We start from the raw sequence: 25,324 nt of genomic DNA on the forward strand, positions 1-25,324 counted from the left end.
TGTTGCAGCTCCCTGACAAACAATAGATTGAGTTTCAAGTCGGCCCAGTTAGCTGGGAGATAGGATAATGTTGTTGTTTGATATTCCAGCTGCTGTCTCAGACACAGGACCCGTCCCAAGAGTGAAGGAGGTGAAGGTTGTGGATGTCGGAATCAACTCGATCACCTTATCCTGGAAGAACACGCCGGGAGCGTCGGGGTACAAAGTCTCCTGGATCCCCTTCCTGGGTGCGGAAGCATACATATTGTGATTATTCTTGACAAGGACTGGACGGCCATTTTACATCCTTTCTGATAACTTTTGCTGCTCCAGGAGGTGAACAGAAGTCCCACGTGGTGTCTGGAGCGTCACACAGCTTCACCATTGACAATCTGCGGGAGAGCTCAGCTTACAAGGTCCAGCTCTCCGCCATGGTGGGCAAGCGGGAGGGAAGCCCAGTGCTGGTCACTGCCCGCACCTGTGAGTCTCCTGTCCTGTTTTCTTGGGGGACGTTTTGGTTATGGCAACCATATCAAAGGGACGTTTATATATTCTAAGCGTAAAATTTCATTGAATGTTCCCTCACGCTGTTTTAGTGGATCTCCCAAAAGTAAACAGCTTTGCAGCACTGAACACCACGCACAGCAGCGTTACGCTCAGCTGGACACCAGTGACCGGCGTGTCTGGATATCTCCTCACCTGGAGGCACATCTCAGGTCAGAGGAGGAGTGATACACGAGTGTTTGATCTTGCCTTATGGGCGACCTGATAAGAGTGACTCCATGTATCAGGAGGATGACATTTCCAGGCAATAAAATGCTCCTTTTTTTCCAGTGTTGGAGACTAAATCACAGAAATTGGGTCCCAGCTTCACCGTTCATAAGATCACTGATTTGCTGCATGACAGGACTTATATTTTTACCATCAGACCCTTGTATGGAGAAGTGGAAGGTCCTATAAGCACGGTATATCAAAAAATAGGTAAGACGTTACAGAAAGGATTTCAGTCTTGGGAGCCGTTTTGGGTTTCAGGGCATCAGTATTTTTTCAGGGGCCTTTGTCACATCATTTCTACTTCCCAGAAGGGCAGGGTCCTCCAACGGTGACAGCCCTGCCTGTGCCAACAACAGAGGCCCCTCATGTCACTCACACTGCCACCAGGACCACCGAGCATACGACCACAACGCCAGTCACCGAATCCAGGACAACACAGAAGCCTCGGGGTCAGCCACGGGTCACTCAGTCCAGAGGAGGAGGGGAGACATCAGACAGATCGACCACATCCAGAGTGGTGGAGACAACAACTGAACAAAGACCAGGTATTCTGGCTTCTGATTTATGCTCTGTGTGGTGGGATTATACAGCACCAGCTGCATTAAAGAGTATCTCTTAGGGAGTATATGAGGACCTGTTTTGTTTCCTCAGTGTGTGGACAGAGCAAAGCAGACATCGTGTTCCTGGTGGATGAGTCCTCCAGCATTGGCCCAAACAACTTTGTCAAGATAAAAGACTTCATATTCCGTGTTGCCACCTACTTTCCTGCTATTGGCCCTCAGACGACACAGGTTTGTCATCCAGATGTGCCCGGCTAGCTCAGTCGGTAGAGCATGAGACTCTTAATCTCAGGGTCGTGGGTTCGAGCCCCACGTTGGGCGCTGCTGTGATGTCTACAGACTTCTTCTTATGTCTTAAGCTACTGAGACAGGCTCTGTTAAACTTGAACAGCACAGCAAGTATCAGAATTATGCAGTTTTCAGCATCTAATAATGAAGGATTACTGCTACTTTAAAGTCACCTGCATGCAAGTAATTTTGAATAATAGTAGCTGTTAAGTTGGCAGTGATACGGTGGTATGGCCGGTACTGTTAACGTCACGAGGCTTGTGATTACCTGAGCGCCTGAGCTGTAACATAATAACCCAAATCAGCCATCTACGAGGATTACAGTAAATATACGGCTGCAGCTAAGCTGCTGTTCACGATTGATGATGATGAGCCTTTTCTCCGTTAATCCCCCCTCAGATCGCAGTGGTTCATTACAGCGACGATCCTCGAATCGAATTCCGTCTCAATGACTTCAAGGACAGAAACTCTGTTCTCAGGGCGCTCAGAGGGCTTCGATACGTAGGCGGCAACACCCGGACAGGCAAGCAGCACGCGCCCGAAGTACAAACCCGCATGTCATCATGAGACGTCGCCTAATCCGCCCTTTCAAATAGGAAAAGGCATCAGCTATGTTGTGGAAGAACTGTTCCAGGAGTCCCTGGGGATGCGTCCAGAAGCCGCCCATGTCCTGGTCCTGATCACCGACGGCAGGGCCCAGGATAACGTGGTGCCACCTTCACGAATCGCACGTGCTCTTGGTCAGTGTGTGTTTTAAACCTCCCACGTGTCTTGCACGGAGCATCACTTCAGCTCTCTGTGCTTCCTCTAGGAGTCAGCGTCCTGGCGGTGGGAGTGTCGAACGCAGACATCGAGGAGCTGCATAGAATAGCTGCGCCCGCCGGCTACAAGAACATCTTCTACTCGCCGACCTTCGACGACTTCCCCTCCGTCGAGAGAGACTTCATCAGCAGCCTCTGCAGCGAGGAGCTCCTCTCTGAGTTCAAAGTCGAGGCAAGAGAGGAAAATGTTTCACTCACAACATAGCAGATGCAGCATTTTTAGTTGTGGTGTCCAACGAGCAGGTTATTACTGTCCAAGCACACGTGTCCTCCACCTCACGTCAGAGTCGTGTCCTTATTTTGTGACTCGTGTCACGACATGCCCGTCCAGTCCCTAATGAGTCCCTTCCCCCCTCGCTTCACACTTTCAGTCCTCTCTGTTGGACGCTCCCACTGAAAGCCCAGACGAGCTGCTCCAGCCCCGGGGCCCGTGTCCCTCCCGGTGCGCGAAGGTGGGTTCCAGCGTGACTCATCGGTCGTCGTGAGAGAAACAACTCGGCGGCAGAATATAGACGATGATCAATATTTGCTTTGATTTTTGTCACCTTTTCTTGCATCTTTCAGGGCCAAAAAGGGGAAAAGGTGGGCCAATGCAACAGTTTGTAGGTCTGCAGTAATGAATCCAAATGTCTGTTTATTTGTTTGTTGCTCTCATCCCGTCAGGGAGATGGGTTCGGTCTTGGAAGTCTGGTAAGTTGTACGATGCTTCCACACACTCACAGCCTCGGTGTCCACATGTCTTACTGTTATTATTAAAAGTGTATTTTTCTTTTAGAGATTCAGGCAAAAGGGTGGACCGTATGATCCTTTTGATTCCTTTAAAGGACAACCAGGAGAAAGAGTAAGAGCATTCGCTTCCCATGTTTGGTCCCTCGCTCTGTTTCGCCCTCATCCTTCCCAGCCGTTACAGTAAATACTAACATGGCGGCTGCATTCCCAAAAATCTGATTTATCAACCTGTTGTTGTCATTAATCTTTCATTTGTATCGTATCTATTCCAATAACCCCCCTGCTACGGGGCCCGAGTGTTGCATTGATTACCTGTGATGTCATTTATCTTAAGCTCAAAATGTAATGCTTGAATATAACAGGGGCCTCCTGGAACAGATGGTGTCCCTGGGTTGCCAGGGCGACCAGGGAGAACTGGACCTCCAGGTCCTGGCGGCCAGCGGGTAACTGAATTCCTAAACACGTAAATCTCCCTCTGATGTGGTTACTCTTCAAGTTCAATCGAGATTATTGCCTGTTCTTTGTTTCAGGGCCTTCCGGGCACTCCGGGGGATTTGGTAAGATACGCCTCCCTCCCCAAACGTGGGAGTTTGGGATTTTGTTTCTAAAACCAGGTGAAATTATTCGCAATCATTTGTCGACTAACATCTCAAGGTCGCCTCCGTTTTAGGGCCAACCAGGAATCCCAGGCTCAAAGGGGCAGAGAGGAGAGCGAGTATGTTGAATGTGTGTTTCCTTCAGACTGATTCCTGCCTCAAGTTGAAGTCCGGACTGATTTTTCTTTCCTCGTGTGTTTCCGCTCAGGGAGAACCTGGATACGTCATAGCCAGCCCTGGTGCTAATTTTGTTCCCGGGCGAAAAGGAGAGCAGGGACCTTCGGTGAGTCCCAAAAAATGATTATTGTTTCTTAGAAGTGAAGAAGTTAAGGGTTGTTAATTGTGTGTTGCAGGGTCCGCAAGGACCACCTGGTGTCGCGGGGGCCAATGGACCTCCAGGCCTACCGGGCCAGTTAGGACCACCAGGATTACCTGGGTTATCAGTGAAGGTAGTGCGCATAAACTAATGGGTCATGACGCGACTGTATGTGACACACAGGCTCTTACAGACATTCAGATGAGAACCGAGAGTTGATTTAGGTGGTTTTACGTTTCAGGGAGATCCTGGGGACCCTGGTGAAAAAGTATGTAAATCAGAACTTCCTCTGTGGCCTTTTGAGCCCGTTTGATCTGGTCACGCGTCTGATGTTTTTCAAAGGGTTTACGCGGGAAGCCGGGAGTGAAAGGAGACAAAGGAGAGCTGGGGAGAGATGTAAGGACATACAGTTGCAAACTAACAAGATTAATCAGCATTTAGATCCTTTTCCTCCTCCTCGCTGACACACGTCTGAACCTTCGCAGGGTATTGCCGGGTTGCCCGGTCCAATCGGCATCGATGGCGTCCCAGGTTCCCCTGGTCAGAGAGGAGAAAAGGTGCAAATTCACGTTGTTTTCTCTGCCGTAAATACACAAAGTTTGAGCCCAATTGAATTTGTTTTGCAGGGCGCAAACGGCCTCGGCATTCAAGGTATCCAAGGTCCTCGCGGTGAGCCGGGAGAGAAGGTGAAGGAAATACAATTTAACATCCATTAGAAGAAGAAATTCAGTCGCAGTAGGTGTTTGAACACTTGTGTTTCAGGGGAATATAGGCTTCATGGGACCAGTTGGCCCAAAGGTAACGGCCTGAAAATTGCATAAAGTCTGCAGAGCTGGGCAAAATAACTTGATTTCCATCTTTTATAGGGTGATCGTGGAGAGCAGGGAACTCCGGGGATCATCGGACCAAGGGTGCGCGGCACAAGAGTCCAAGAACTAGAGATGTTCTGCCAGTTTAATATTATTATTATTCTTCCTTGCAGGGAAAGAAGGGATTGAAAGGAGAGCAAGGGGACAAGGTGGGCCATGTAGCCAGTTTTAGTCTGTGGTGCCAGAGCAGAAATGTTTCTCACCAGTCCCGCTTTGCTCCCATTTCCTGTAGGGTGAACAAGGCGAGATGGGTCCAAAAGGACCACCAGGACCGACAGTGAGTTCCAGTTAAGATACGCTCACAAACATCTTGGAAATGCCAGACAAAAATCCCGTTTTTCCTTGTTTTCCAGGGACTGACAGGACCTTTGGGGTTAAAAGGCGACACGGGTCCGAGAGGTCCCCCTGGAGACCCGGCCAAGGGGGTAAGAAAACGTTGTCACTCATTTAGAAGCAACAAATCTCCCTGTTCTCAGCACCATGATGCAGCCTTTCCCCCATCGCTACAGATACTGGGCCCGGCAGGGAAAAAAGGTGCCAGGGTAAGTTTTATGGATCCAGAAATTAATGATGTACAGTTTCAAATTAATGCCCATGCGACAGTTACAGTAATTAGTGTTTTGAAGGTTTTTAAGCACCCTAGTGGAGCCTGTGCTATTTTTTATCCTCATTTGAGAGACAGTTTAATAGTGTTCAGCATTTGATCGCTAACAGGTTGCTGAAATACAGTTATGACTCAGTTATTTGTTTATGTCTTTACCAGGGGGATGTTGGTCCAGTCGGGGCCGCGGGACCCATGGGAATGAAAGGGGAACAAGGAGACAAAGGGGAAAAGGTTGGAAATGATGGTAGAATGTACTTTCTTCTTTTAGCGCGTAGCATTTTAGCAGGAATGTGAGAATCTTTTGGGTCTTGATGATTTCTTGCACAGGGAAGCCCTGGTTTTGGGATTCCAGGACAACGGGGACCGAAAGGAGAAAATGGAGAGAGGGTGAAAAACCATTTAACACTTATAATTGAGAAGCATAAATCTGTTTTGTTTTGTTTTTAATGTTGTTTCTTTTTGTAATTCACAGGGAAATGTTGGCCTGTCAGGAAAACCAGGACCAAAAGTAAGAAAAAAATACCTAAAAATTATATTTATTGGAGCCTGCGCTGTATCTTCTCCTTAACTAACACAGATGTGTGTCCAGGGTCAGGAAGGCTCAAAAGGTGACAAAGGGAGTCCTGGCTCACCAGGAAATCCTGGAGAACCAGGATTAAGAGGTAAAGATGTAAGTAACGTTGCAGCCATGTTTTGATTTTAAGGCAAAACCCAAGTGTGTTTTCTTTTTAAGGGATTATTCAAAGAGCCAAATAAAGCTTGTGGTATTCTTTAAGCACATAAAACAAACTTCTATTTCCACTTTCAGATGCATTTTGCATATATTCATCATGTTAGAGGTGATTACTGTTGACACTGTTTGCAGGGAATGTCTGGAATTAAAGGAGACCAAGGAATTAAGGTAAATTATTGATGTTAACTTTATCTTATTGGGCTCAGGAAAGATTATTATATGGCATACAGTCTTATGTTCAAACATTAATTGATCATAATGATCTACAGGGTGAACAAGGACCACCCGGAGAGGCTGGCGAAAGAGGCATCAGGGTATCAATCTATTTTTTTCAAACTAAGATTGAATCAGAATTAGACCGAGTGGTCTTAATTTCATATAATATTGTTCCAAGATGATGCAAAGTTCACAGTTGTCAGTGGAGATTCGGTGTGGGGGGGGGGGAATGAACCGCGTCTCGTGAAAAACACCACCGTCAGAACAAGCGTCAGAAGTGTCCACTGATCCATATTTAATCGTGATCGTGACGTCCCCTTTGCACTTGAAGTCGATCTAAATTTAAACCACATATGCTCTCGACTAAAAAAAAAAAAAATCAAACGAAAAAAATGGTTTCTTTCACACATCAAATTTCTAATTTTCTATTTTTTTTCCAAATACTGTTCAGGGTCTCCTAGGATTACCGGGGGACCCTGGAGAGAAGGGTAATCTTGGAAAGACTGGCCCACAAGTAGGTTATTTAAAATGCGTAATGGAAACGATGACAAAAAAAGCAAGTGTTATTATCATTATGTAACATTTAAGCCTAAACTTGAACTTTTTTTTTTCTCGGCAGGGAGCTGATGGAAAGAAAGGTGACAAAGGAGAGCCGGTAGGTTGATAATCACCGGCGTTCCCCTCATGCTTGAGTGGCTCCCTTGTGTCTGATTCTGATCAGTCTTCCGTGTCCCTCACCACGTCACATGTTTGCAACCTGCTAGCGTAGCGTGACTTCACGATCTCTCCCCTGATGTGTTCAATAATTAAGTCTGGCTTTTGTGTTTAGCATCCTTGACTGCGCCTCTTATACGTTCATGACGCCATAGATCTTAACTCTGTGTGTGTGTGTGTGTGTGTGTCTGTGTGTGTGTGTATCTGTGTGTGTGTGTTCTCATGCTGCTGTTGGTACAAAGGGACAACCTGGACCTCCTGGACCCCAAGTAAACAAAACGTCTTTTTTTAAAGATTAATGTTATTATTATTGTTATTTTTGTCTCATTCTTGCCCGGAAAGGTCTTTGTTGTATCGGTAGTCAAAAAGAACAAAGATCCAATTTCCCAGTTGGCTGATATCATCCAGCATATGCAAATTAGAACAACTCGCCATTTCTTATCTTTTCCCACCAGGCCGGGGCCGAGCACGCCGCTCTGACTAGAGGGGTAAAGGTAGTCACGCGTCATTTTTATTATTTCCTTTTTTGAGCGGGTTTGGTACTGTAAATTCCTGTTATTCCTTCAGGGAGAACGAGGAGAACCTGGCGTGAAAGGAGAAGCTGGTCTACCTGGACCGAGAGTGAGCGTCCCGTCGCAGATTCTCGTGACACGTGTCGTTGCTCTCTGACTTGTTTATTGTCAAAATGCAGAAACCTGTTATTGATGACTTTGTTGACAGGATGGATGTTTCTCCACAGGGTCCAGAAGGGAGACCTGGACCACCAGGAGCATCTGTGGTAGGTGCATACATACAAACGTGCCTGTTGTGGCCCGACTGTGTTGAGAACTATCAGTCTTTTGCAGGCTGGACTGGTAAGGAATGGGCTTGACGGTTTACCAGGAAAACCGGGAATGAAGGTTAGCCAAACATACTCAACATGATCTCCGTGGCTGTAATCTGCTCAGACAACGTCTCCGTGTTGCTCACAAGATGTTTTCTGATGAACGCAGGGGGAGCAGGGACAGAAAGGAGGACCTGGACAGGTGAGTGCAGCCAAATCCTGGTGATGGATGAGAGGAATGAAGCACCTATGTATGTGTGTGTGTGTGTGTGTGTGTGTGTGTGTAGAAGGGGGACAGGGGAGAGCAGGGTCGACTTGGGATTGTCGGAATGCCTGGATTACCAGGAACTCCCGTGAGTGTCACGCTGAATATAACCTGGTTGGATCAGGTCTGCTGTCAATAATCAGGGGTGGACACATCCAGGTCCTGAGGGCCACATACAAGCCGGGTTTTGTGTCCTACTGCAAAACGCTTTCACCAAGGGCAGTGGGACCCCAGATGAAAGCTTGCCTACCTGGTAGGACTCAAAACCCGGCTTGACTCAGGCGTTGAGGACTGGATTTGTCCACCCCTGCTGTAACTGACTGATTTCCTATATTCTACAGGGTAGACCTGGCATTGATGGGAAGAGAGGCCAGCCAGGACAAGATGTAAGGAGCAATTAGGGCCAAATGACACCGAGCACCGGCTCATATGTCTTAGTGTTTTTGTTGTTTTCCTGCTCAGCCGTCAACATTGTTTAAATAGCAAATGTAATGTAATTACACCTGTTAGTTACATTCTAAGAGCATCTTTCAGTCATCTAATGGGATCGGCCCGTGACTTCCTGTTGTCGTCAGGGTGATCAGCACCTTGGAGAGCGACAGACTGCACAGTGGTGTCATTTGTTTTCTTTCCACAGGGTGAGAGAGGACCAAAGGGAGAGATCGGAAAAAAGGTCTTTAAAATCGAATACGGCCGACAAATGCACTCGTGAAGCCAGTTCAAGTTCCAATCTTCCTTTTTTGGGGGGGGGGCTTTCAGGGCGAGAGGGGCGAGGCGGGCGCAGATGTAAGTGTTTCGGAGAAACAAAACTCCTAAATTTAGAGGTTGTAAGTAACTGTTGTAACTTTTCATTTTTTTTGCCACAGGGGAATAAGGGAGAACCAGGTCCCCCAGGTTTGCCTGGCAAACAGGTGCTTGTCACTCCAGAGGTAAATTGTGGTCCTTTTCTGGAAAATGATCACAGCAGAACAATCTTAACCTCAATATTCTTTAAATGAATGCAGGGCGCCACGCTTGATGATATCCGACAAGCCTTCCCAATCCCAATGGGCCCTCCAGGAGCTACTGTGAGTCACATGTTTACACTCCGGCTCCATACAGCCCCTCAATAATGGCAGAATGTCCTCTGCTTCTGTGTTCAGGGGGCGCCAGGGTTGAAGGTACGATGGCGGTAAAGCTGTTTACACTCAAGGTATAATTGAAATGTCATATTTGCTCCTGCTGGCCTGTCTGATTTTTTTAGGGGGATAAAGGAGAAATGGGCCTGAGAGGAGACAAGGTAGTTAAACGTTTCTGCTGAAAACAAAAACAAAAAAATCAATCGCAGTATTCAAATGGAATTGACCTTTTTCTTGGCCGCGCTGGTTTCCTGCAGGGAGATGCCGGAACTCCGGGAAAATCTATAGAGATGAAGGTGCGTCAAACCTCCCTAATGCTGCCCTAATACGCTCAAGCGGGTGCAGCAATTTGTTTTCCATCTTCCACAGGACATCGAAATGATGTTTGAAGCCTACGGCATCAGGGTGAGCTGGGGGCAACTGATGAATATTGCAGGATTCCTCTCGCCGTCTCCGCTCCATCCTGTCAGTAAGACCATTTTCGCTCTCTCAGCTGTCGTTGCTGAGGGCTTTGATCGACAGGCTGCTGCAGGACGGAACAGAGGACTCGCTCGGAGCCAGGAAAACAAAGGAAACGGCAGAAACCCGCACCTCCAACGTCATCAGCGAGTACGCTGTAAGTCAAGCCAGCTAGCTCTGCAGCTCATACTTCCTGGGCACTCTTTTATGAACTCGTTTCAAACTTTAAGTCGTTCACATCATAAAAAGGATACGAAACCCAACTCAAAGGCGGGGAAATTCTATATTTCAGAGTTCGGGAAAGTTTCACGTCGCCGGCCAGCAGCTCTCAGAGTTACACGCGACAGAGGGCTACGGTTTAAAAGGACAGCTGCCTTTGCCCTTCGTGAGTGACGGGTCTGATACCTGAGTTCCTTTCTGTCTGAATTCATGTTTATGAATGCAGCTCATCACCTTTTTAACTGGTGTCAAGGGCCCCGCCGCCGCGGCTCCTACATTACAGCCTCCCATCACCCAGAATGCCGAGCAGCACTTTGACGGAGGTGAGTTTAACAGATCCAGTTTTAAGGATTCAGCCAACGGGGACAGAGACAGAGCATCTCTCAATGTCATCGGTTCTACTTCAAACCCTCCCTTCACCCGGGAGGTAAGGAGAAAACGAACACGCTATTTATTGTTTATTGGCTCTCAAATGTCCTGAAATTCTTAAATTATTCAGACTGTTTCAGAGTTACCAGAAACCTTGGCGGAGACGGTTTTGCTCAGTCCAGAAGTCTCTTTGGAGAAGGGACAAAAGAAGAAGAACAGAGAGCGCGGGAAGGTAACGCTGCACCAATGATCTCACATGTTTCAGTCACCCCAAAAAGACAATTTAAACATAAATTAGCTTACTTTCATGCAGCTGATTCCTTTACAACTACATTGATTTGAGTCTAACTTTAAGGTACCTTGATACCTGCCTCAAACCTCCTTAAACTCTATGTTAGTCTAAGATGGCTGTCAGGGAACAAAATTGGTTCCCACGGGTTCAATCAGGTTCAGTTGTTGGCTTTTAGACTTACTAAGGAGTAATCACTGGAAATGAAATTACATGATCAATTTTCAGCCTTTCTGTCCATCAGGGTAACCGTAGAAACATGACAGCTCAACCCATGGAGGGGGACCCACTACAATATTTACATATATATTTATTAATATACTGTTTTTTTAACAATAAATGAGCTATAACCGAAATCCATTAATAAATTATTGTTTATTGTTAACGTCTTTCTGTCAACATTGTGTTTTATTAAATATAGATATATATATATTTACTTATATCTGAATTTTTTCATACTTGATCATCTGATGCATGAAAATCCGTTGTTTTCTGTCTCTTAAACCTCCAACTTTTTAACCAGGGCAACAGAAATAACGGACGACCTAAGAGGCAGAGGCAACGCCTGGTAAATGTCCCTAAAGGGGTCAGACTCATCCATAACACTAACACAACGAAGCCCCACCCTGCAGAATTTTAGGATTCTGCAATACAGGAAAATAAATGCTTTGTAGCTAAAATCTTTCATCATAAACTAACAATAACTCCCGTTTTAGAGGCTATAAGCAGGCGTTTCTCCCCGTGTCAGTGTGCTTCTCATCACATCGACCGCAGCTTTGGCTCTCTGGCTCCTCATCACTCGGCTATTCTCTGATCCCGCCGCTGCCACGAATGACAAATTATGACGCGCTGCGGTATCTTTATCTCATTATTGTCATGTCTCCCATCTTTAAAGACAAGCAAAGAGGACAAGCAAGACGAGGAGGAGGAGGAGGAGGAGGAAGAATACGAGTATGAGGTGGGCAGCCGCCGCAATGAGTGACTAATCTGAGAACTGCGGGAAACTTTCGTTTTAATGTGACGTGGCGTTGTTACCGATTTGGAGAGCTGTTGTGGTGGGTGTTACTACTTTATTAGCAGACCTGTCAGGCTCATAATCACAAGCAGAGAGCTGGTTAATGGCACACCCACTATCTGGAATGATTATTAAAATCAAATTAGTCATTTCAGCCCACTGCCTCTGCTCCCCAGATTATCTGCAGGGCGCCATTCAATTTATTTCATCAAAGGGGGAAATGTTCATTTAGACGACCTCATTTAACCCTCTTTAAACAGCATCTGATTCTGTTGGGTTGATGATGAATATGGTTTTAACCATTGGCACCTTCGTTTCCAAACATTTGTGCCGCCGTTGGATCAAAAATTGGTAATTCTGTAAATGCAGTGACTGTGGCAAGACTTTATTCTGATAGGAGGAGAAGGAAGGCGGCTGTAGTCCAGTCTCCTGGTGAATTCTGCTTATTTGTTCTGTCTTTGCAGGATGAAACAGGAAACCCTGGAGAGGAAGCATCCACCAGTCACCATTTTACAGCCTCCCCAGACAGAGGAAGTGATTTTTTCCTGAATGTATGACGTCATTTTCACTCTACTGATGTGATATACTGATAAATCATGCATGTGCTGGTGAATTGAGAGGACAGTTGGTGAAAAGTTCAGCCTGCTTAGCCTTCTGCAAGCTGCCAACAGCCATCAGGAAACGATGGAGGACACTGCATCACCATGGCGATGGTGATCATAGGCCTTAATCTGACATTGGTAGAGTCCTACAGTCATGTGAGGAGCCTAAACAGGCAGAACAATGTTGTATTCCCTCATGCAACAGCTAGTTTTTGGTTTATGATCTACCTGGTTTTCAGCTGAGCTGGCACGCATAATGGGTGTTTTTGATAACGGGATGTTATTAATTATGGTCTTTGCTAATCTTCTTGGAATCGATTTCACACTCTTTTCACAAACGTTCCTGTTTTTTTCTTTGTTCTCTGACCAGGTGACGGCGCCAGTACCGCTACCGCTCATCACAACAAATGGAGAAGACCAGGTAGAAGTGGCTCTTACTGGTTCTTGGGTGATAGATATTTAATTGTTATTGATCAGGTTAGGGTCAAACATTGCTGAAGACAACTGGCATCATAGTTCCTGTTTTGGTAACTGTGCTCATGGAAATGTGGGGGCTTGACAGGTCCCTCACGCCAGTGTCAGGGTGAAGAAAAGCGCCTCCAGGTCCAGTTCACGGGTGAGTGAACGTCTCAAAGCCTGAGAGACAGCTGTAGAGGGACACTAATGTTTTTTTAAAATATATTTTCTATCAAAGAGGTTCATGCCAGGAGCTCCAGGTGGGAGGAATGATCTCAACCAAGGAGAAAATGTAAATATTTTCTACTGTATTTGACAATCAAGTTTTTTGTGATGATCATAAAATTGGTGGCTTTATTGATTTTTATCACTTTGTGCCTGATAAATGTTTTAATCTGTGTGGCAAAAGCAAAAAAAGCCAAACCTTCAACTCAGGAGGCAGAGGCAAGAAAAGAGGGACGCGGAGGCCGACATGGATAAAGAGGGGGAGCCAGGAACGCACACCGAAGGGGTAGTGGAAGAGAGAGGGGTCGGCAAAGAACCAGGAGCCGATCCAGTTTATGAGCAGGAGGAGACGAGCGGAGAAGATGAAGGGCAGCCTGAGGAGGGTGGAGGAGGGGAGGAGATGGAGAGACAGAGGGAGGAGTGGGAGAGGAAGAGAGTGGAGATGGAGAGGAGGAGAGTGGGGGGTTATGACGAGGAGAGCCCACAGCCATCTCCACACTCCCCAGAGTATTATTACCTGAAGGTAAGGACACGAAGATGATGATGATGATGATGATGATGATGATGATGATGAGGATGATGATGATGATGATGAAGATGCTAAGTTACTGACTGATGCGTTTTTTTGGGCAACAGGGAAAACCAGGTGAGAATGGAAACCCAGGAGAAAAGGTGAGTGATAAAATGATGTAAATTCCAAACACACCTTTTCAGGCTGTTTTAGTTTTCCCGAACGTCTAAAATTCGTTATTTGAGGTCATAAAATAACGACCATGAGTCTTGAGTTGAACTCTTCCTTGATGGCACCAGTAGGAGCAGTTCTTCATCCTTTGGCCTGTTTTCTTGAGCTTCTCCACCTTTATAGAGGGGTCAGCTGTCCACCTTGATGGACGGGCCACCACAGAGCAAAGCAAAGGCGCGTGACAGCTTTGTCACCTGTCAGTAGTTATTACTTTAAAGTGAACACAAATGAGAAAAAGAAAAAGAGCAAAATTAGCTTTTCACCTCACCATTTAGGATCAGTTTCACTAAAACAGCAGCATAAAGTGCTAAAATTTGGAACTGCTGCACAAAATCAGCCCCCCCCCCCCCCCCCGTCAGAAGGTGGTACCAAAACATGTGTTGTTTGACTTTACTCACCTCACGCGTGTTTTTCGGACTCATTTAAAGCATCACTGTCATAACGTGCTGAGCGACAGTGACAGTCACGGCATGAACTGTGCCACCAGGTCATAAAAATATCACGCACACCTCCCAGCCGTGCCTCAGGAGATGGCATCAGAGCACTGGGAGGACTGGGCTCCCGTCTCGCCTGTCAGTAACGCCACCTGACTTTTCTGTTTGACCGTGAGACGGCAGATCAAAGCAGACGTGAATAATTCCCCCTGTTGAACACGTTTGACGGGGGTTTTTTTTATTTTAAATCCCTCTTTGCTGGATTGTTTCAGCTAAATAGCAGTTCATTGATGTCTGTTTTTCTTTTAGGGTGAAACTGGAGAAAAAGGCCAAAAGGTAAAAACTTCTGGGGGAGTTTTTGTAATATTTTAGTGGGGAATTCCTGGGTGATGGATCACAGAGGATCATAGGGAGCGTTTTGTGTTTGTAGGGAGAACCGGGCATGGGTCACAGGGGTCCAGAAGGCCAGGCTGGACCTCCGGGACAGAAGGTGACATTTGTCTCATCTGTAATGTCTCTTCTAAATCAATTAGCGTCCGCAGACTCTTGATTGACCCTGTTTCCATCATGGCTTTATAATTGTCCCAGTGACTCACCGGCTTAATGAGAGTGTGGGCATATAAACATTTGAGCTTTTATTTGAAAGCAATTATTTGAAAGTAATAGATGAGCCGAATAATTAAATACTGCGAAATCATTGACCTTTTCACGGTCCTTTTGACTTCATGTCATGCGTTTGTCGCTCCGTGTTAGGGTGAACCAGGACAACCAGGACCTCCAGGTGCTCAGGGCATCCAGGGGATCGCAGGTATCCCGGGTGTCCATGGCCCCCCCGGCCCCAAAGGTCCCCCGGGTGACCGAGGAGAGATGGGAAGAGAAGTAGGTGGTTACGCGCGATGTAGCGTAGCATAACTCCACTCATTTTAATCTTATCAAAGTACTTGGAGATGGAATCACTACGTTTACACAGGTTTTGCTGATCATCTGTGGATGTTTTGTAATTTTCTTCCAGGGTGAGCGGGGGAAAAGAGGGAAGAACGGGTCACCTGGATCTCCAGGACCTCGAGGAGCAGCAGGACCTCAAGTAAGAAGTCTGAAGGCTCAAATGATGACTGGAATCAGTGATTTATCTAATCCATAAAAGACATTTTATATTCTGTATTTAAGGGTCCACCTGGTGTTTCTGGAGCCAAAGGAGTCAAGGTACAAAAGCGGTAATTAAAATGTAACGACAGACTAATAATAAATTATCTTTGATCAATCATTGTGTTTAAATCAGGGGGACAGTGTTCCTGGAGAGCCTGGACCTCAAGGCTTGGCTGGTTTTCCAGGCAGAAAGGTAATCTTTATTAACATAGGTTCATTTTTAGCTACAAAGCGCCGTCTGAGTCGTGTGTTCTGTGCATTTTCTTTTATATTTAGGGTGTAATAGGCACTCCAGGTGGGAAAGGATCACCTGGATTACCTGTAAGTCAACTCCAGTTTATGATTAAATACATATTTTGGTTTCTAGATCAGCAGTAGATCTATTGTAATCACATTCCATTAAAATTAGGTTCACCTGTGGTTAAAATCTGTATTATTGATTGTTTTTGTCTTTTTTCCAAGGGTACGAGAGGATTCCGTGGCATCAAAGGTGAACGGGTAAGAGGCTTTTTCTCCTGATTCTCCTGAACTCGCTCGTCTGGACGCTCCCAGACGCGCTTCACCTCCACTCACGTTCCACGGAAACGTTTGCGTCAGCGGCGAGGTGCGAATGGCGGCAGAACTTTGACTCCTTTTCACATCCCGAGACAGCCAATTTGATTTACTGTGAAGCCAGCCCGGCCTGCGTGGTGGCGATAGAATCGGAACCGCCTCTGAATGCCATCGCGTTTGTCTTCCGGGACCAGCGTCTCGAACGCTCTCCTGTCAAACGCCGCTAATGTTGTTTTCAGAGGTGGATGACCTTTAATTAAGCCGATGCGAGGCCTCCGAACTGCTTCTGATGATTAGGAATTGAAACAATGGCTGAGGAATGTCTCTTTTGAAGGGGGAGCGAGGACTGCCGGGAGTCAAGGGAGACAGGGTACGTCCATTTTCCTCAAATCAGAGCATCTAAACCGACGGTACACAGCCGCTTCGGTGCAAAGAATCGCACAACATCGGGAGCGTGCATGTTTCTCACCTCAGCGCATGTCTCATCCCCTCCTGCAGGGGAGTGTGCTTCAGATCCAAGGACCCCGTGGATATAAAGGTTCTAAAGGAGACCTGGTGAGAGCTTTGAAGTTGTTTTTACTCAGACTGTTTTCCAATGTTTACCAGGGGAAAATCAAGCAGGTAGAGCAACGATATCGGACTGAAGGATCAATCGTGGTGCTGAGCGCTCGCACGCTGATGTCAGAACACTTGGCTGGACGTGTTCTCGGAATCCATGTTGGACAGGATTTTAAAGTTTGCAACTGTTTCGCTTCAGGGTGAGCGCGGTCCGCCTGGTTTTGATGGAGATAAAGGAGAAAAGGGTGAAGACGGTCCTCCCGGAGTCAAGGTATTGGGAAAAAACCCGTGACTTTGACGTCCGCCGTGGTATCGAAGCGCCCGCAAAGCATGACTCTGGATAAAATGTGTTTTTAAAGGGTATAAAAGGTGAGGCCGGAATCAAAGGCATGCTGGGTCGCTTCGGAGCGCGAGGTCCAGTGGGCCAGAAGGTGAGATAGGCGCGGACCCTTCAATACTCTGAATGTGGAGCCGTCTGAAATACTGTCTTCTTCACTCGTAGGGGGAACTGGGAGAGCCGGGAATCGATGGCATCAGGGTAAAGTAGGACATAAACACATGCTTTGTGGAGGCAAAGGTCAACTTTGGAGACTGACGCCGTGTTGCGATTTTAGGGTAACAACGGGGGAAACGGCGTGGACGGGGTCAAAGGGGACAAAGGAGACCTGGGGCTGCACGGCCTGAGGGGCTTTCAGGTAGAAATCAACATTGTAGAGTTATTATAAAAGTTTCTTGGTTTTAGTTGGTTTTTTTGTGTTCTGTTTTCTTTTACAGGGAGATAAAGGAGAACCTGGTTTGCCAGGGGACCAAGGGGGGAAGGGCAAGAAGGTGCTGCGGTTTAAGTCTGACGGTTTTGGGTTATCGGCAGAAGTTAAAAGTTATTTGTTTTATAGGGTTTCAGGGGTTTACCTGGGCGCATTGGGAGTCCAGGCCTGGCTGGAGAAAAGGTTTAACCTCAAAAATCAGCATGTGCACGATGAGGAAGCTCTTTTAGTAACACCGATAACCTTTTAAATCAGGGAAACACAGGATCACCTGGCAACCCTGGCACACCTGGACTGATCGGACCCACGGGGAAAAAGGTAAAACTGCAAAGGTAAACCGACCACACCTTTCTTATCCTAGCAGATAAATAAATCTAGTTTGCATCTCTTTAGGGTGATGAAGGTGAAGGAGGCATCAACGGCGTAGAGGGCATTCAAGGAGTGAAAGGAGAGCGGGTGAGTATCACCTGTTACAGGTCTTCCACCTTCATACTCAGGTTCATTGCTGTTCTCAATCATCTTTTTGTCCCCCCAGGGGGTTCCTGGTTTTCCAGGCTTCCCAGGGTTTAAGGGATCAGCTGGAATTCCAGGGAGGGATGGCGATAGAGGACCACCTGGACCACCAGGACACCATGGGGACCCAGGACCTAAGGTGTTTTCCATGTAATAATATGGAAAAAAGACCTGTCTGATGGCTAATTTAGCTTAGCTTGATCCAGAACTCTGTTAATGACAGCTGCTATCTTAGTGTTCTATATACTGCATGTACGTCTGTCGTCGTCCTAAAAAGAAATGTGTTAGAGGTTAAATGAAGACATTTATTTCAACTAATTTAGACCAAAAGAAGAGTGACAGAACAGAACCCAATGAGCAGAGGGGTGAGCTTGATTACAGTTATCACCGCTCTGTGTCTTTAAGAAAGAAACTGGCAACATGTCCTCTTCAGCACAACAGAGCTGTGTCCTTATTAAAACAAACTCACACACACACACACACACAAACACACACACACATCTATTTCTGTCTGCAGCTTTCAACTAATATCTTATTCAATTAGAGCCTTTCAGCTATGATTACCATTCCTTCAGTGGTGACGAAGAGCGGCGGCAAACCTCTAATGAGGATTTTCCAATCTACGTAGCGTTTTGGTAGCTTAGCTTTGTATTGGTATGCGATCACACTGCTCAGTGTGTTTTCTGTCTGTTGTCATACAGGGGCAGAGGGGCAGAAGGGGCAAATCCAAGCCCTGCGATAGAGGAGGACCCGGGACTCCTGGACTTAAAGGAGAGACGGTGAGAGTCACTGTCGCTGGGGGAAAATTTCTTGTTCCTTCCCAGAAGCCCCAAAGTTAGCAATCATCTCACTTCCTGTTTTTAATCTTTTATCACAATTTAAAACCAAACCACGAACATGTACAGGCAGCTCTTCAGGTATTACTGCAGTCAGTCACCAGGGGGCGGAAAATCTGCACTATAGTCACTATACTTGATACAGTTAATGTTCTTTAAGGTCCAAGTTAGTACAATAACAGATCAATACCCTTTTTACTGTGTACGTAGAATTTTAAAAATAAAATGTTCTCATTGTAGGGTACAGATGGCACTGAAGGAGCTAAAGGGGAGAAGGGGGAACCTGGACTCTCTGTACGTCGACTGTCTATAACACTCAACATTTACTCGCAAACTGGAATGTGACATAATTTGTGAATGAAATGTTCTTTCAGGCTGAAGAAGTGAAGGAGCTCGTCACCCAGGAGGTGGTACAAAAATGTGGTAAGATTTATTTCAGCGTTCCTATCAGGTTATTTACTACAGTTGCCCCCCCAAAAATGGATAAACATTTGTTTCTAGACAGACTTGTATAGCGTGTAGGCGTGTTTGTGTGTGTGTGTGTGTGTGTGTGTGTGTGTGTGTGTGTGTGTGTGTGTGTGTGTGTGTGTGTGTGCTCTCGTGGCAGCGGCATGGCACCCGTGTGTGTTGCGCCATCTGTTGTGTTCTCTCAGAGGAACACACACCATGAGGCCAGCACCAGCAGAACCATTCACAGACACACGACCACCATTAACTGGGACGCCTCAGAATCCGTCCACACTTTTAAGATCATTTGTTCTTTCATTTGCCACTGGTGGAAATTCTGGCATATTTACAATTTAAAGGATGAAAACAGATCAAATGTAGCGAAACGGAAATCTCAGTTCTGGACTCGGGGAACTGGAGCTTTCCCTCCCGGGTCAGAAGGTCTTTGGCTCTCCTGGTTTCTCCCCAGTCCAGATTTGGACCGTCTCCCAGCAGCCGTTGTCAGCTGTTGTCACCCACCGATGAAGCCAACATCAAGTTAATGACCAGCCAGGAAAAACTCATAATTGCCTCTGTTGTCGTTAATCCAGGTTTGGAATACAAGTTTCTGGTAAAATCCGTGGATCCAGACGGATCTGCCCCAGTTACAGAGAGGGAAAACGCTTCAGACCGCGTTCTGCTCTCCAGCAACGAGCTCTACGAAGAATGGGAAGAATATGAAGACGAAGACGAAGAACTGTCCACCCCTGCCCCTGCCGTCACCGAGGGGCGCCTAGCAAACCGCACTGGTAATCTCCATTACTTCAGCAGTGCACATTAGCACAGGCATCTGCTGGTCTGTAGTCCGAGCCCGTGGGCCGAAAACACAGAATTCATAAGTTGTGTTCCACTTCAGGGTGCAGTGTCTCATAATTCTCATAATGAGAGCCTGTTTGTTCATTCAGAGGATGCCGGCACCGTCTTGTGAAGTTCTCGAGTACATACTTAGACGTCCTTTCTTTAAATTGCACATTTTCCGCCGTTGCTGCTGCTCTTGCCTGGCCAAGGTGCATTGTGGGAGATGTAGCTGTCAAAGCATAACAAGTATGTCTGATATGCACTTGATAAAATGGGAGGACCAAGGACATTTCTGAGCACACTTGGCAGGTTGGGAACTTTGAACTGGAAGCGTAGGTGCTCTGCGAGGGCCGTTGTCATCAGCTTGAGCACCTTTCATTTTTAAAAATGCCACCGTTTGGAGGGATGTATGACATGATTGAAACCGGGAAAAAAAGCCAAGCAGACGGTGAAACAAAGGGTCGACTTGAAGCGAAATCATAAAGCTCGTTAGCGAACGCAGCCCCCGGCCACATATCACCCGCCCACACCCCCAGTTTATTAAATTCTGGCCTCAGGTAAGGCAGAAAGCTAATCAAAGCCTTCACCCAGCATCAATGTCACCTTGTTTATTCATTGATTGCGGGGGGGTGACACTCGGCTGCTAATGAACGGGTACAAGTCCAGTCACCCACAGTTCAGTTTTGAACCTTTTATTTGGAGGCTCGGAGAGAACAAAATGAAAAATTGACACTTGTCTTAAGTGTACAGCTTTCGTTCCCCCTCTTTCGTTGTTTCTTTTGTCAATTTAAGTCAAACTGTGGCCCAACTTCTTTTGTGCTTCAGAAATCACCGATTTAATTAGTTATGGGCCTGCACGCCGACTCGGAACATCAGTCACATTCATGCGTTTGTTTTTTTACGTTATTTATTTTTCATGCTCCTGATTCAAGGAGAGCGCTCCCTCGACAGTGACGTAAGCTGATTGTGTAACTGCGGTTCTTTCAGAAGAAGGCCAGCACAAAGAAATTAAGAATGAATAAATCAAGGCACGCTGCGCCTTCGGAAACGCTCCGAGATAACGATTGTGTTGATGCAGCCCCGTCCAATTAATATCAGTCCGAGTCGGCCTGTCCTGGATTCATCCTCTAACCTGTGTGAGACGCTGCTGATGTTGTTTCCCCTCAGATTCTCTGAATGAAGGGGCTGCAGAATCAGGACAGAGGAAGAAAAGAAGGGTATTTGGAACAGACCCCACTGGTGAGTGGCCAAGACTGATTCTCCTCTTATCTTTCAGCTTTGATTTTTTTTTTATATATATATATATATATATTATTCCCCCACCCTGCTCCATTTAGTGTTTTTATAATCTGTAACGACTGTTTGAAATTATTAAAAGCACAAGGTGGGGGAAAATGATAAGGCCTAAATTTAATCCCCCAATGTTTCCCAGGCTGCGCTAGGTTTTACGAGGCAATTTCAGAGCGAAGGAGTGAAAATGGTAATCTAAATTTAATAAAACACTTCCGCACAACGGTTAATAGCAATCAACACGCGGAGAGTGGCGGAAGGCGGTGGGTTAGTGGGAGGCAATTAAACCGGATTCAAATGTAAAAGTTGCTCTTTTCTGGGAAACGGAAGCCTGTTTATTGCTGCATGAAAGCTTACTGCGTCTGTGGTGTACAGCAGCCTCCATGTTCCCGTTCAGATGTGGTTATGAGATCGTCACCTTCTGTCCCTTTCAGCGGCAGCCCGCTGCCAGGAGCCCATGGCCGAGGGCCCCTGCTCGGAGTACGTCCTGCTGTGGTACTTCCACCCTCGCTCTGGAGAATGCAGGCCGTTTGTGTACGGCGGCTGTGACGGCAACGGGAACCGGTTCTCCTCGAGGGAAGAGTGCCAGAGCTGGTGCGGAGGGCAAAGGTCAAACCAGTCAGACCCCAGTTAGAGCTGGGAGGAGCGCCACGCCCTCTCCAGCTCGATCATCTCGATCCACAGAGGGAGCCGCTTCAGGCGGGGAGACAAGTGTTTTTGTACATAAATGTGTAAAGTGTTGAATTTATTTATACATTTCAAAGCCGTTTTGCTGCAAATTTCAGTGCGAATGTTCAAAACCTTTTTTTCAAATAAATCCGCTAAACAGAACATTTCTGTGGGTCGAATCGTTCTCTTCCCTTCGTCTGCTTCACGTAAATCACCTTTTTTTTTACGTTCTCTCTCTCTCTCTCTGAAATAATTTTTTAAAAGCTGCCATCTCCACCGCCACATATGCTCCCTCTGGCAGGGGGCGTCGTGGGTCAGGCTGGGAGCCAGATGAGGGACCCATGGGGGGGCTGCGGCGGAGGTCTCTCCATCAGCAGCGGCTGGGGGGATTCCTGCACGACTGCACGCGTTTGAGGGTTCGGGAGGACAAGAAGTGAAGTTCCAACGCAGACTTCTTCCCTTTACCTTCTCAGAGCAGCTCCAGGGCTTTGTGTTTGAGCCCGCGTCGTTCCTGTTTCCTCTGAAGGAGAGACGTATCTGTCACCAACTGTCCTCCAGAGAATATTAGTCACGACGCTGCAGGATAATGGACGCCCACGTGCTGCAACGCACCGACGGAGCTGACGTGTTTCTAAAGTTCCACTTCATTGAAGATAAGAGCAAAGAAAAAGGTGCCATCAGCTCACGTCAGAGCAGCAGCTCATTAAACCGCCTGATAATGAATATTAGGAGTGGTCAGAAACCTCCACAGGATGCCTTCAAGTGTCTCCCCACTGCTGGGATTCTAAATGAGGCCGACGTTCCCAGAGTGAGGAATGGATCCGGAATCCCAAGCAGGACGCCGGAGAGATAACACACAACTGGGCAAGAATGTAAAAGGTGCCATGTGGCATGGCTCCAGGTTCAAAGGTATCTGCTCAAGGACACACGCTGAAATGAGAGAGGGACCATTTAATCACATTCTATGATAATTACGGCTTGATCTCATGATGAGGTTGCTCATTAAAGCTCAGCCCAACACCGTCTGATTCTGTCACTCTTCCTGTCCTGTCCCCCGTGACACTGCAGGTCGCTCTCCTGGTGCTGAGCTCGGCTTTCAACTGCAGTTTTTAATTAAAAGATACAGAGCAGAAACACTCAGACACTTGGGTAAAAAACGGTTAGGCGGTCATTAGTGACTTCATGCTGGTCTGAAAAGTGCTTTTTTGTTATCATTTATATGCGGATGGGTCGAGAAATGCAAATAAACCCTGGATTTTGTTGCACTGTCCGCGTGAAGATGCTTCTGAATTGTACATAAGCTACAACACTGAGTGAAAAAAAATCTTCTAGTTCCCTTTATTTGATTCTACTTTTTTCATGACTTAAAACAAGTGCGGTGAGACCTTCGAGTAAGCGATGGTGAACGTGTATGTCGTGCGTATGGCGTCATAACAGGCAGCATCATTCTGGATCCGAACGGAACAAAAAAATAAAACTGCACCCAAGTAGAATTTATAATTGCTCCCAACACTTCAATTGAATTTCAAACATGTCACACAGAAGTTTTCGTGCTTCTTCCCCGCATCCCGACCAATAGGAAAACTCCCAGCGAGCCAAAATATGACCGTGATGACGTCGTTGCTGGCGTAAGGCTGCAGTTTGATGGCATCTACTAAAAATGAGCGCGCAGGGAATGGACGAGCGACACACGCTGCCGGTCAGACCGTGCGCGCCGCTGACCTCCGCGCAACTTTGATTTACATCGGGATTTCTTATCAGATCTGCACCTGTGAGGATTCCTCCCTTTGTTGCCTTTGCAAACACGCCTTAGTTGAGCTCTTTAAGTGTTTTCTACTGCGCGACGCCGGTGGTAAGTTGTTCTTTTATGGTTGGAGGAGTGAGTTTAAGTTAAAATCGGTGCGAGCAACACTGTATTGCATTGCTTCACCCCTGCATTTTAACATAAAGCCTCTCATTAACGTGCATTAATTAATATTTGACGAAATGTTCCGCACAGAGGACACAGCATGCTGTCGTCCCTGAAGACCCTGCTGCTGCTCTCGGTCCTGTGCACACCGACCTCCAGCCTGTGTCTGCACCTCTCCGACTACCGCCTCCCTCTCCTCTGCGACGACCACATGGCAGTCGGACTCCCGGGAGACGACGACGTGCCCGGTTACTCCCCCGCGGACGACTGGGCGTCCCTCCTGCAATCCGTGTACCTCTCCTCTTCCTCCGCCGAGTCCAGCCGGGAGAAAAGGACTGCTGCTCCCGCAAACTACCGTTTCCTGAGGCGGACGAAGCTCAGGGGGCAGATGCTCCGCAACAGCAGCAAAGGGGACCGAAGGAGCAGGCTGACCCTTTCCCTGGACGTCCCCACCAACATCATGAACGTCCTATTTGACGTGGCCAAGGCCAAAAACCTGCGCGCAAAGGCGGCCGAGAACGCGCGCCTCTTGGCGCACATTGGCCGGAGAAAGTGACCGAATCAGACAGTTTAAATTTAACAGCCATGACCGGTGTTGGCCTCTCAGCTCGTCATTTCTTATTTTAATCATAATTAATGAGATTATTCGTTTGTGTTCGCGCGGGGAATTTTCTTTTCCACTCACATTGCGCGTAAACGCATTTTCCCTGTGAGGGAAATCAATGCAAATGACTAAACACTGGATTCTTATACGTGTTGTTAAAGACCAATAAATGCTGAAAGCCTTGGCTGATAAATGTAAAAAGTGGACATAAATTCGGGTCTGATCATTTTCAGGTGAGAATGTTTTTCTGTGGAAACCGTTAAAATTGTCCCATTTTGGCTCTAAACTCACCTCAATGTGAGTTTAAGACGTGTTTTTATTATTTATTATTATTCTAATTATGTTTTACGTTATTCGTGGTAATAAATTGCAGTAAAGCACTTTCTTTTTCAACAAAAATGAATGTTTAATGTGATTCGTTAGCCCCAGAGTAATTAAATTTTAACTCTTGACCTAAACAGAAGAAAGCATCGATCATTTTTAAGCCCAGTGAAACTTTTTCTCATTCTGTTGCATAAGCACAAGATTAGATTTCATGCATTGTTCCTTTCTTTTTCTTGGCCGCCTCATTTTAATCTTCCAAGCCTCACTGGTCTAAAGTTTATATGATGAAATATATTTAATTTCCCCAGATTCTGCGATGACACGCAACACAACCCTGACATGAAAAACAGTAAAATGTAAATGCATCAGAATGTATGTGTTCGTCAGATGTCTGTTATTTTTATACTCAAAATAAAGGATTATTTTTCCTCAAATAAAGCAAATCTAACAAACTACATGCTTCACACATTAATTATGTTAAAGTATTCTTTCACAATTTTCTCGGAGTTATCATTCCATCAATATTGAAAATGTGCAATCTTGATACACGCTTATATATCAAACAATAGATACATGCTTGCATATAATGATCTAATATTTTATTTTCTCAGTCTTTCCAGAGAGAAAACGCAGGGATTTCTTTCATTTACAAAGTGTTAT

General features: G+C 46.4%; 2 protein-coding genes and 1 non-coding gene across 3 annotated transcripts in view; all 3 read left to right on the plus strand.

Annotated features, from left to right (window-relative positions):
• col7a1l (collagen type VII alpha 1-like) overlaps positions 1-22,849 on the plus strand; it is a 34,623-nt gene extending 11,774 nt beyond the window's left edge. The window contains exons 17-105 of the mRNA XM_057023140.1: positions 90-227; positions 313-459; positions 576-695; positions 814-960; positions 1,062-1,298; positions 1,405-1,544; positions 2,001-2,124; positions 2,198-2,341; positions 2,413-2,609; positions 2,794-2,874; positions 2,987-3,004; positions 3,086-3,112; positions 3,198-3,263; positions 3,514-3,594; positions 3,682-3,708; positions 3,822-3,866; positions 3,956-4,030; positions 4,101-4,196; positions 4,305-4,331; positions 4,406-4,459; positions 4,549-4,620; positions 4,690-4,749; positions 4,826-4,861; positions 4,930-4,974; positions 5,046-5,081; positions 5,165-5,209; positions 5,286-5,357; positions 5,442-5,474; positions 5,696-5,767; positions 5,864-5,923; positions 6,009-6,044; positions 6,126-6,206; positions 6,402-6,437; positions 6,539-6,583; positions 6,937-6,999; positions 7,105-7,140; positions 7,442-7,468; positions 7,655-7,693; positions 7,767-7,820; positions 7,939-7,977; positions 8,045-8,098; positions 8,192-8,224; positions 8,310-8,375; positions 8,629-8,673; positions 8,925-8,960; positions 9,047-9,073; positions 9,154-9,216; positions 9,292-9,354; positions 9,430-9,447; positions 9,531-9,566; positions 9,663-9,701; positions 9,775-9,810; positions 9,899-10,021; positions 10,157-10,249; positions 10,337-10,510; positions 10,583-10,684; positions 11,265-11,309; positions 11,637-11,699; positions 12,221-12,307; positions 12,729-12,779; positions 12,921-12,974; positions 13,053-13,106; positions 13,224-13,562; positions 13,676-13,711; positions 14,525-14,551; positions 14,646-14,705; positions 14,969-15,094; positions 15,228-15,299; positions 15,383-15,418; positions 15,495-15,554; positions 15,638-15,682; positions 15,824-15,859; positions 16,248-16,283; positions 16,412-16,468; positions 16,671-16,742; positions 16,831-16,902; positions 16,974-17,009; positions 17,086-17,166; positions 17,246-17,299; positions 17,365-17,418; positions 17,491-17,553; positions 17,629-17,691; positions 17,771-17,887; positions 18,450-18,527; positions 18,825-18,878; positions 18,959-19,007; positions 19,622-19,819; positions 21,036-21,107; positions 21,593-22,849. Coding sequence (XP_056879120.1) covers positions 90-227; positions 313-459; positions 576-695; positions 814-960; positions 1,062-1,298; positions 1,405-1,544; positions 2,001-2,124; positions 2,198-2,341; positions 2,413-2,609; positions 2,794-2,874; positions 2,987-3,004; positions 3,086-3,112; positions 3,198-3,263; positions 3,514-3,594; positions 3,682-3,708; positions 3,822-3,866; positions 3,956-4,030; positions 4,101-4,196; positions 4,305-4,331; positions 4,406-4,459; positions 4,549-4,620; positions 4,690-4,749; positions 4,826-4,861; positions 4,930-4,974; positions 5,046-5,081; positions 5,165-5,209; positions 5,286-5,357; positions 5,442-5,474; positions 5,696-5,767; positions 5,864-5,923; positions 6,009-6,044; positions 6,126-6,206; positions 6,402-6,437; positions 6,539-6,583; positions 6,937-6,999; positions 7,105-7,140; positions 7,442-7,468; positions 7,655-7,693; positions 7,767-7,820; positions 7,939-7,977; positions 8,045-8,098; positions 8,192-8,224; positions 8,310-8,375; positions 8,629-8,673; positions 8,925-8,960; positions 9,047-9,073; positions 9,154-9,216; positions 9,292-9,354; positions 9,430-9,447; positions 9,531-9,566; positions 9,663-9,701; positions 9,775-9,810; positions 9,899-10,021; positions 10,157-10,249; positions 10,337-10,510; positions 10,583-10,684; positions 11,265-11,309; positions 11,637-11,699; positions 12,221-12,307; positions 12,729-12,779; positions 12,921-12,974; positions 13,053-13,106; positions 13,224-13,562; positions 13,676-13,711; positions 14,525-14,551; positions 14,646-14,705; positions 14,969-15,094; positions 15,228-15,299; positions 15,383-15,418; positions 15,495-15,554; positions 15,638-15,682; positions 15,824-15,859; positions 16,248-16,283; positions 16,412-16,468; positions 16,671-16,742; positions 16,831-16,902; positions 16,974-17,009; positions 17,086-17,166; positions 17,246-17,299; positions 17,365-17,418; positions 17,491-17,553; positions 17,629-17,691; positions 17,771-17,887; positions 18,450-18,527; positions 18,825-18,878; positions 18,959-19,007; positions 19,622-19,819; positions 21,036-21,107; positions 21,593-21,792 — 6,533 coding nt within the window. The 3' untranslated portion in view covers positions 21,793-22,849. The remainder of the gene's footprint in view (positions 1-89; positions 228-312; positions 460-575; positions 696-813; positions 961-1,061; positions 1,299-1,404; positions 1,545-2,000; positions 2,125-2,197; positions 2,342-2,412; positions 2,610-2,793; positions 2,875-2,986; positions 3,005-3,085; positions 3,113-3,197; positions 3,264-3,513; positions 3,595-3,681; positions 3,709-3,821; positions 3,867-3,955; positions 4,031-4,100; positions 4,197-4,304; positions 4,332-4,405; positions 4,460-4,548; positions 4,621-4,689; positions 4,750-4,825; positions 4,862-4,929; positions 4,975-5,045; positions 5,082-5,164; positions 5,210-5,285; positions 5,358-5,441; positions 5,475-5,695; positions 5,768-5,863; positions 5,924-6,008; positions 6,045-6,125; positions 6,207-6,401; positions 6,438-6,538; positions 6,584-6,936; positions 7,000-7,104; positions 7,141-7,441; positions 7,469-7,654; positions 7,694-7,766; positions 7,821-7,938; positions 7,978-8,044; positions 8,099-8,191; positions 8,225-8,309; positions 8,376-8,628; positions 8,674-8,924; positions 8,961-9,046; positions 9,074-9,153; positions 9,217-9,291; positions 9,355-9,429; positions 9,448-9,530; positions 9,567-9,662; positions 9,702-9,774; positions 9,811-9,898; positions 10,022-10,156; positions 10,250-10,336; positions 10,511-10,582; positions 10,685-11,264; positions 11,310-11,636; positions 11,700-12,220; positions 12,308-12,728; positions 12,780-12,920; positions 12,975-13,052; positions 13,107-13,223; positions 13,563-13,675; positions 13,712-14,524; positions 14,552-14,645; positions 14,706-14,968; positions 15,095-15,227; positions 15,300-15,382; positions 15,419-15,494; positions 15,555-15,637; positions 15,683-15,823; positions 15,860-16,247; positions 16,284-16,411; positions 16,469-16,670; positions 16,743-16,830; positions 16,903-16,973; positions 17,010-17,085; positions 17,167-17,245; positions 17,300-17,364; positions 17,419-17,490; positions 17,554-17,628; positions 17,692-17,770; positions 17,888-18,449; positions 18,528-18,824; positions 18,879-18,958; positions 19,008-19,621; positions 19,820-21,035; positions 21,108-21,592) is intronic.
• On the plus strand, positions 1,562-1,634 carry trnak-cuu (transfer RNA lysine (anticodon CUU)). The gene has a single exon. It is a non-coding gene; the product is annotated as a tRNA-Lys (tRNA).
• Positions 22,850-23,475: 626 nt separating the features above from the next.
• ucn3l (urocortin 3, like) lies at positions 23,476-25,119 on the plus strand. Its single transcript, XM_057023139.1, has 2 exons — positions 23,476-23,679; positions 23,827-25,119. Exon 2 carries the CDS (start codon positions 23,837-23,839, stop codon positions 24,290-24,292), a length of 456 nt encoding a protein of 151 aa, XP_056879119.1. The 5' UTR covers positions 23,476-23,679; positions 23,827-23,836; the 3' UTR covers positions 24,293-25,119.
• Positions 25,120-25,324: the final 205 nt, after the last annotated feature.

This window comes from Takifugu flavidus, chromosome 22, assembly GCF_003711565.1.
Source record: "Takifugu flavidus isolate HTHZ2018 chromosome 22, ASM371156v2, whole genome shotgun sequence".
NCBI classification, from domain to species: domain Eukaryota; kingdom Metazoa; phylum Chordata; class Actinopteri; order Tetraodontiformes; family Tetraodontidae; genus Takifugu; species Takifugu flavidus.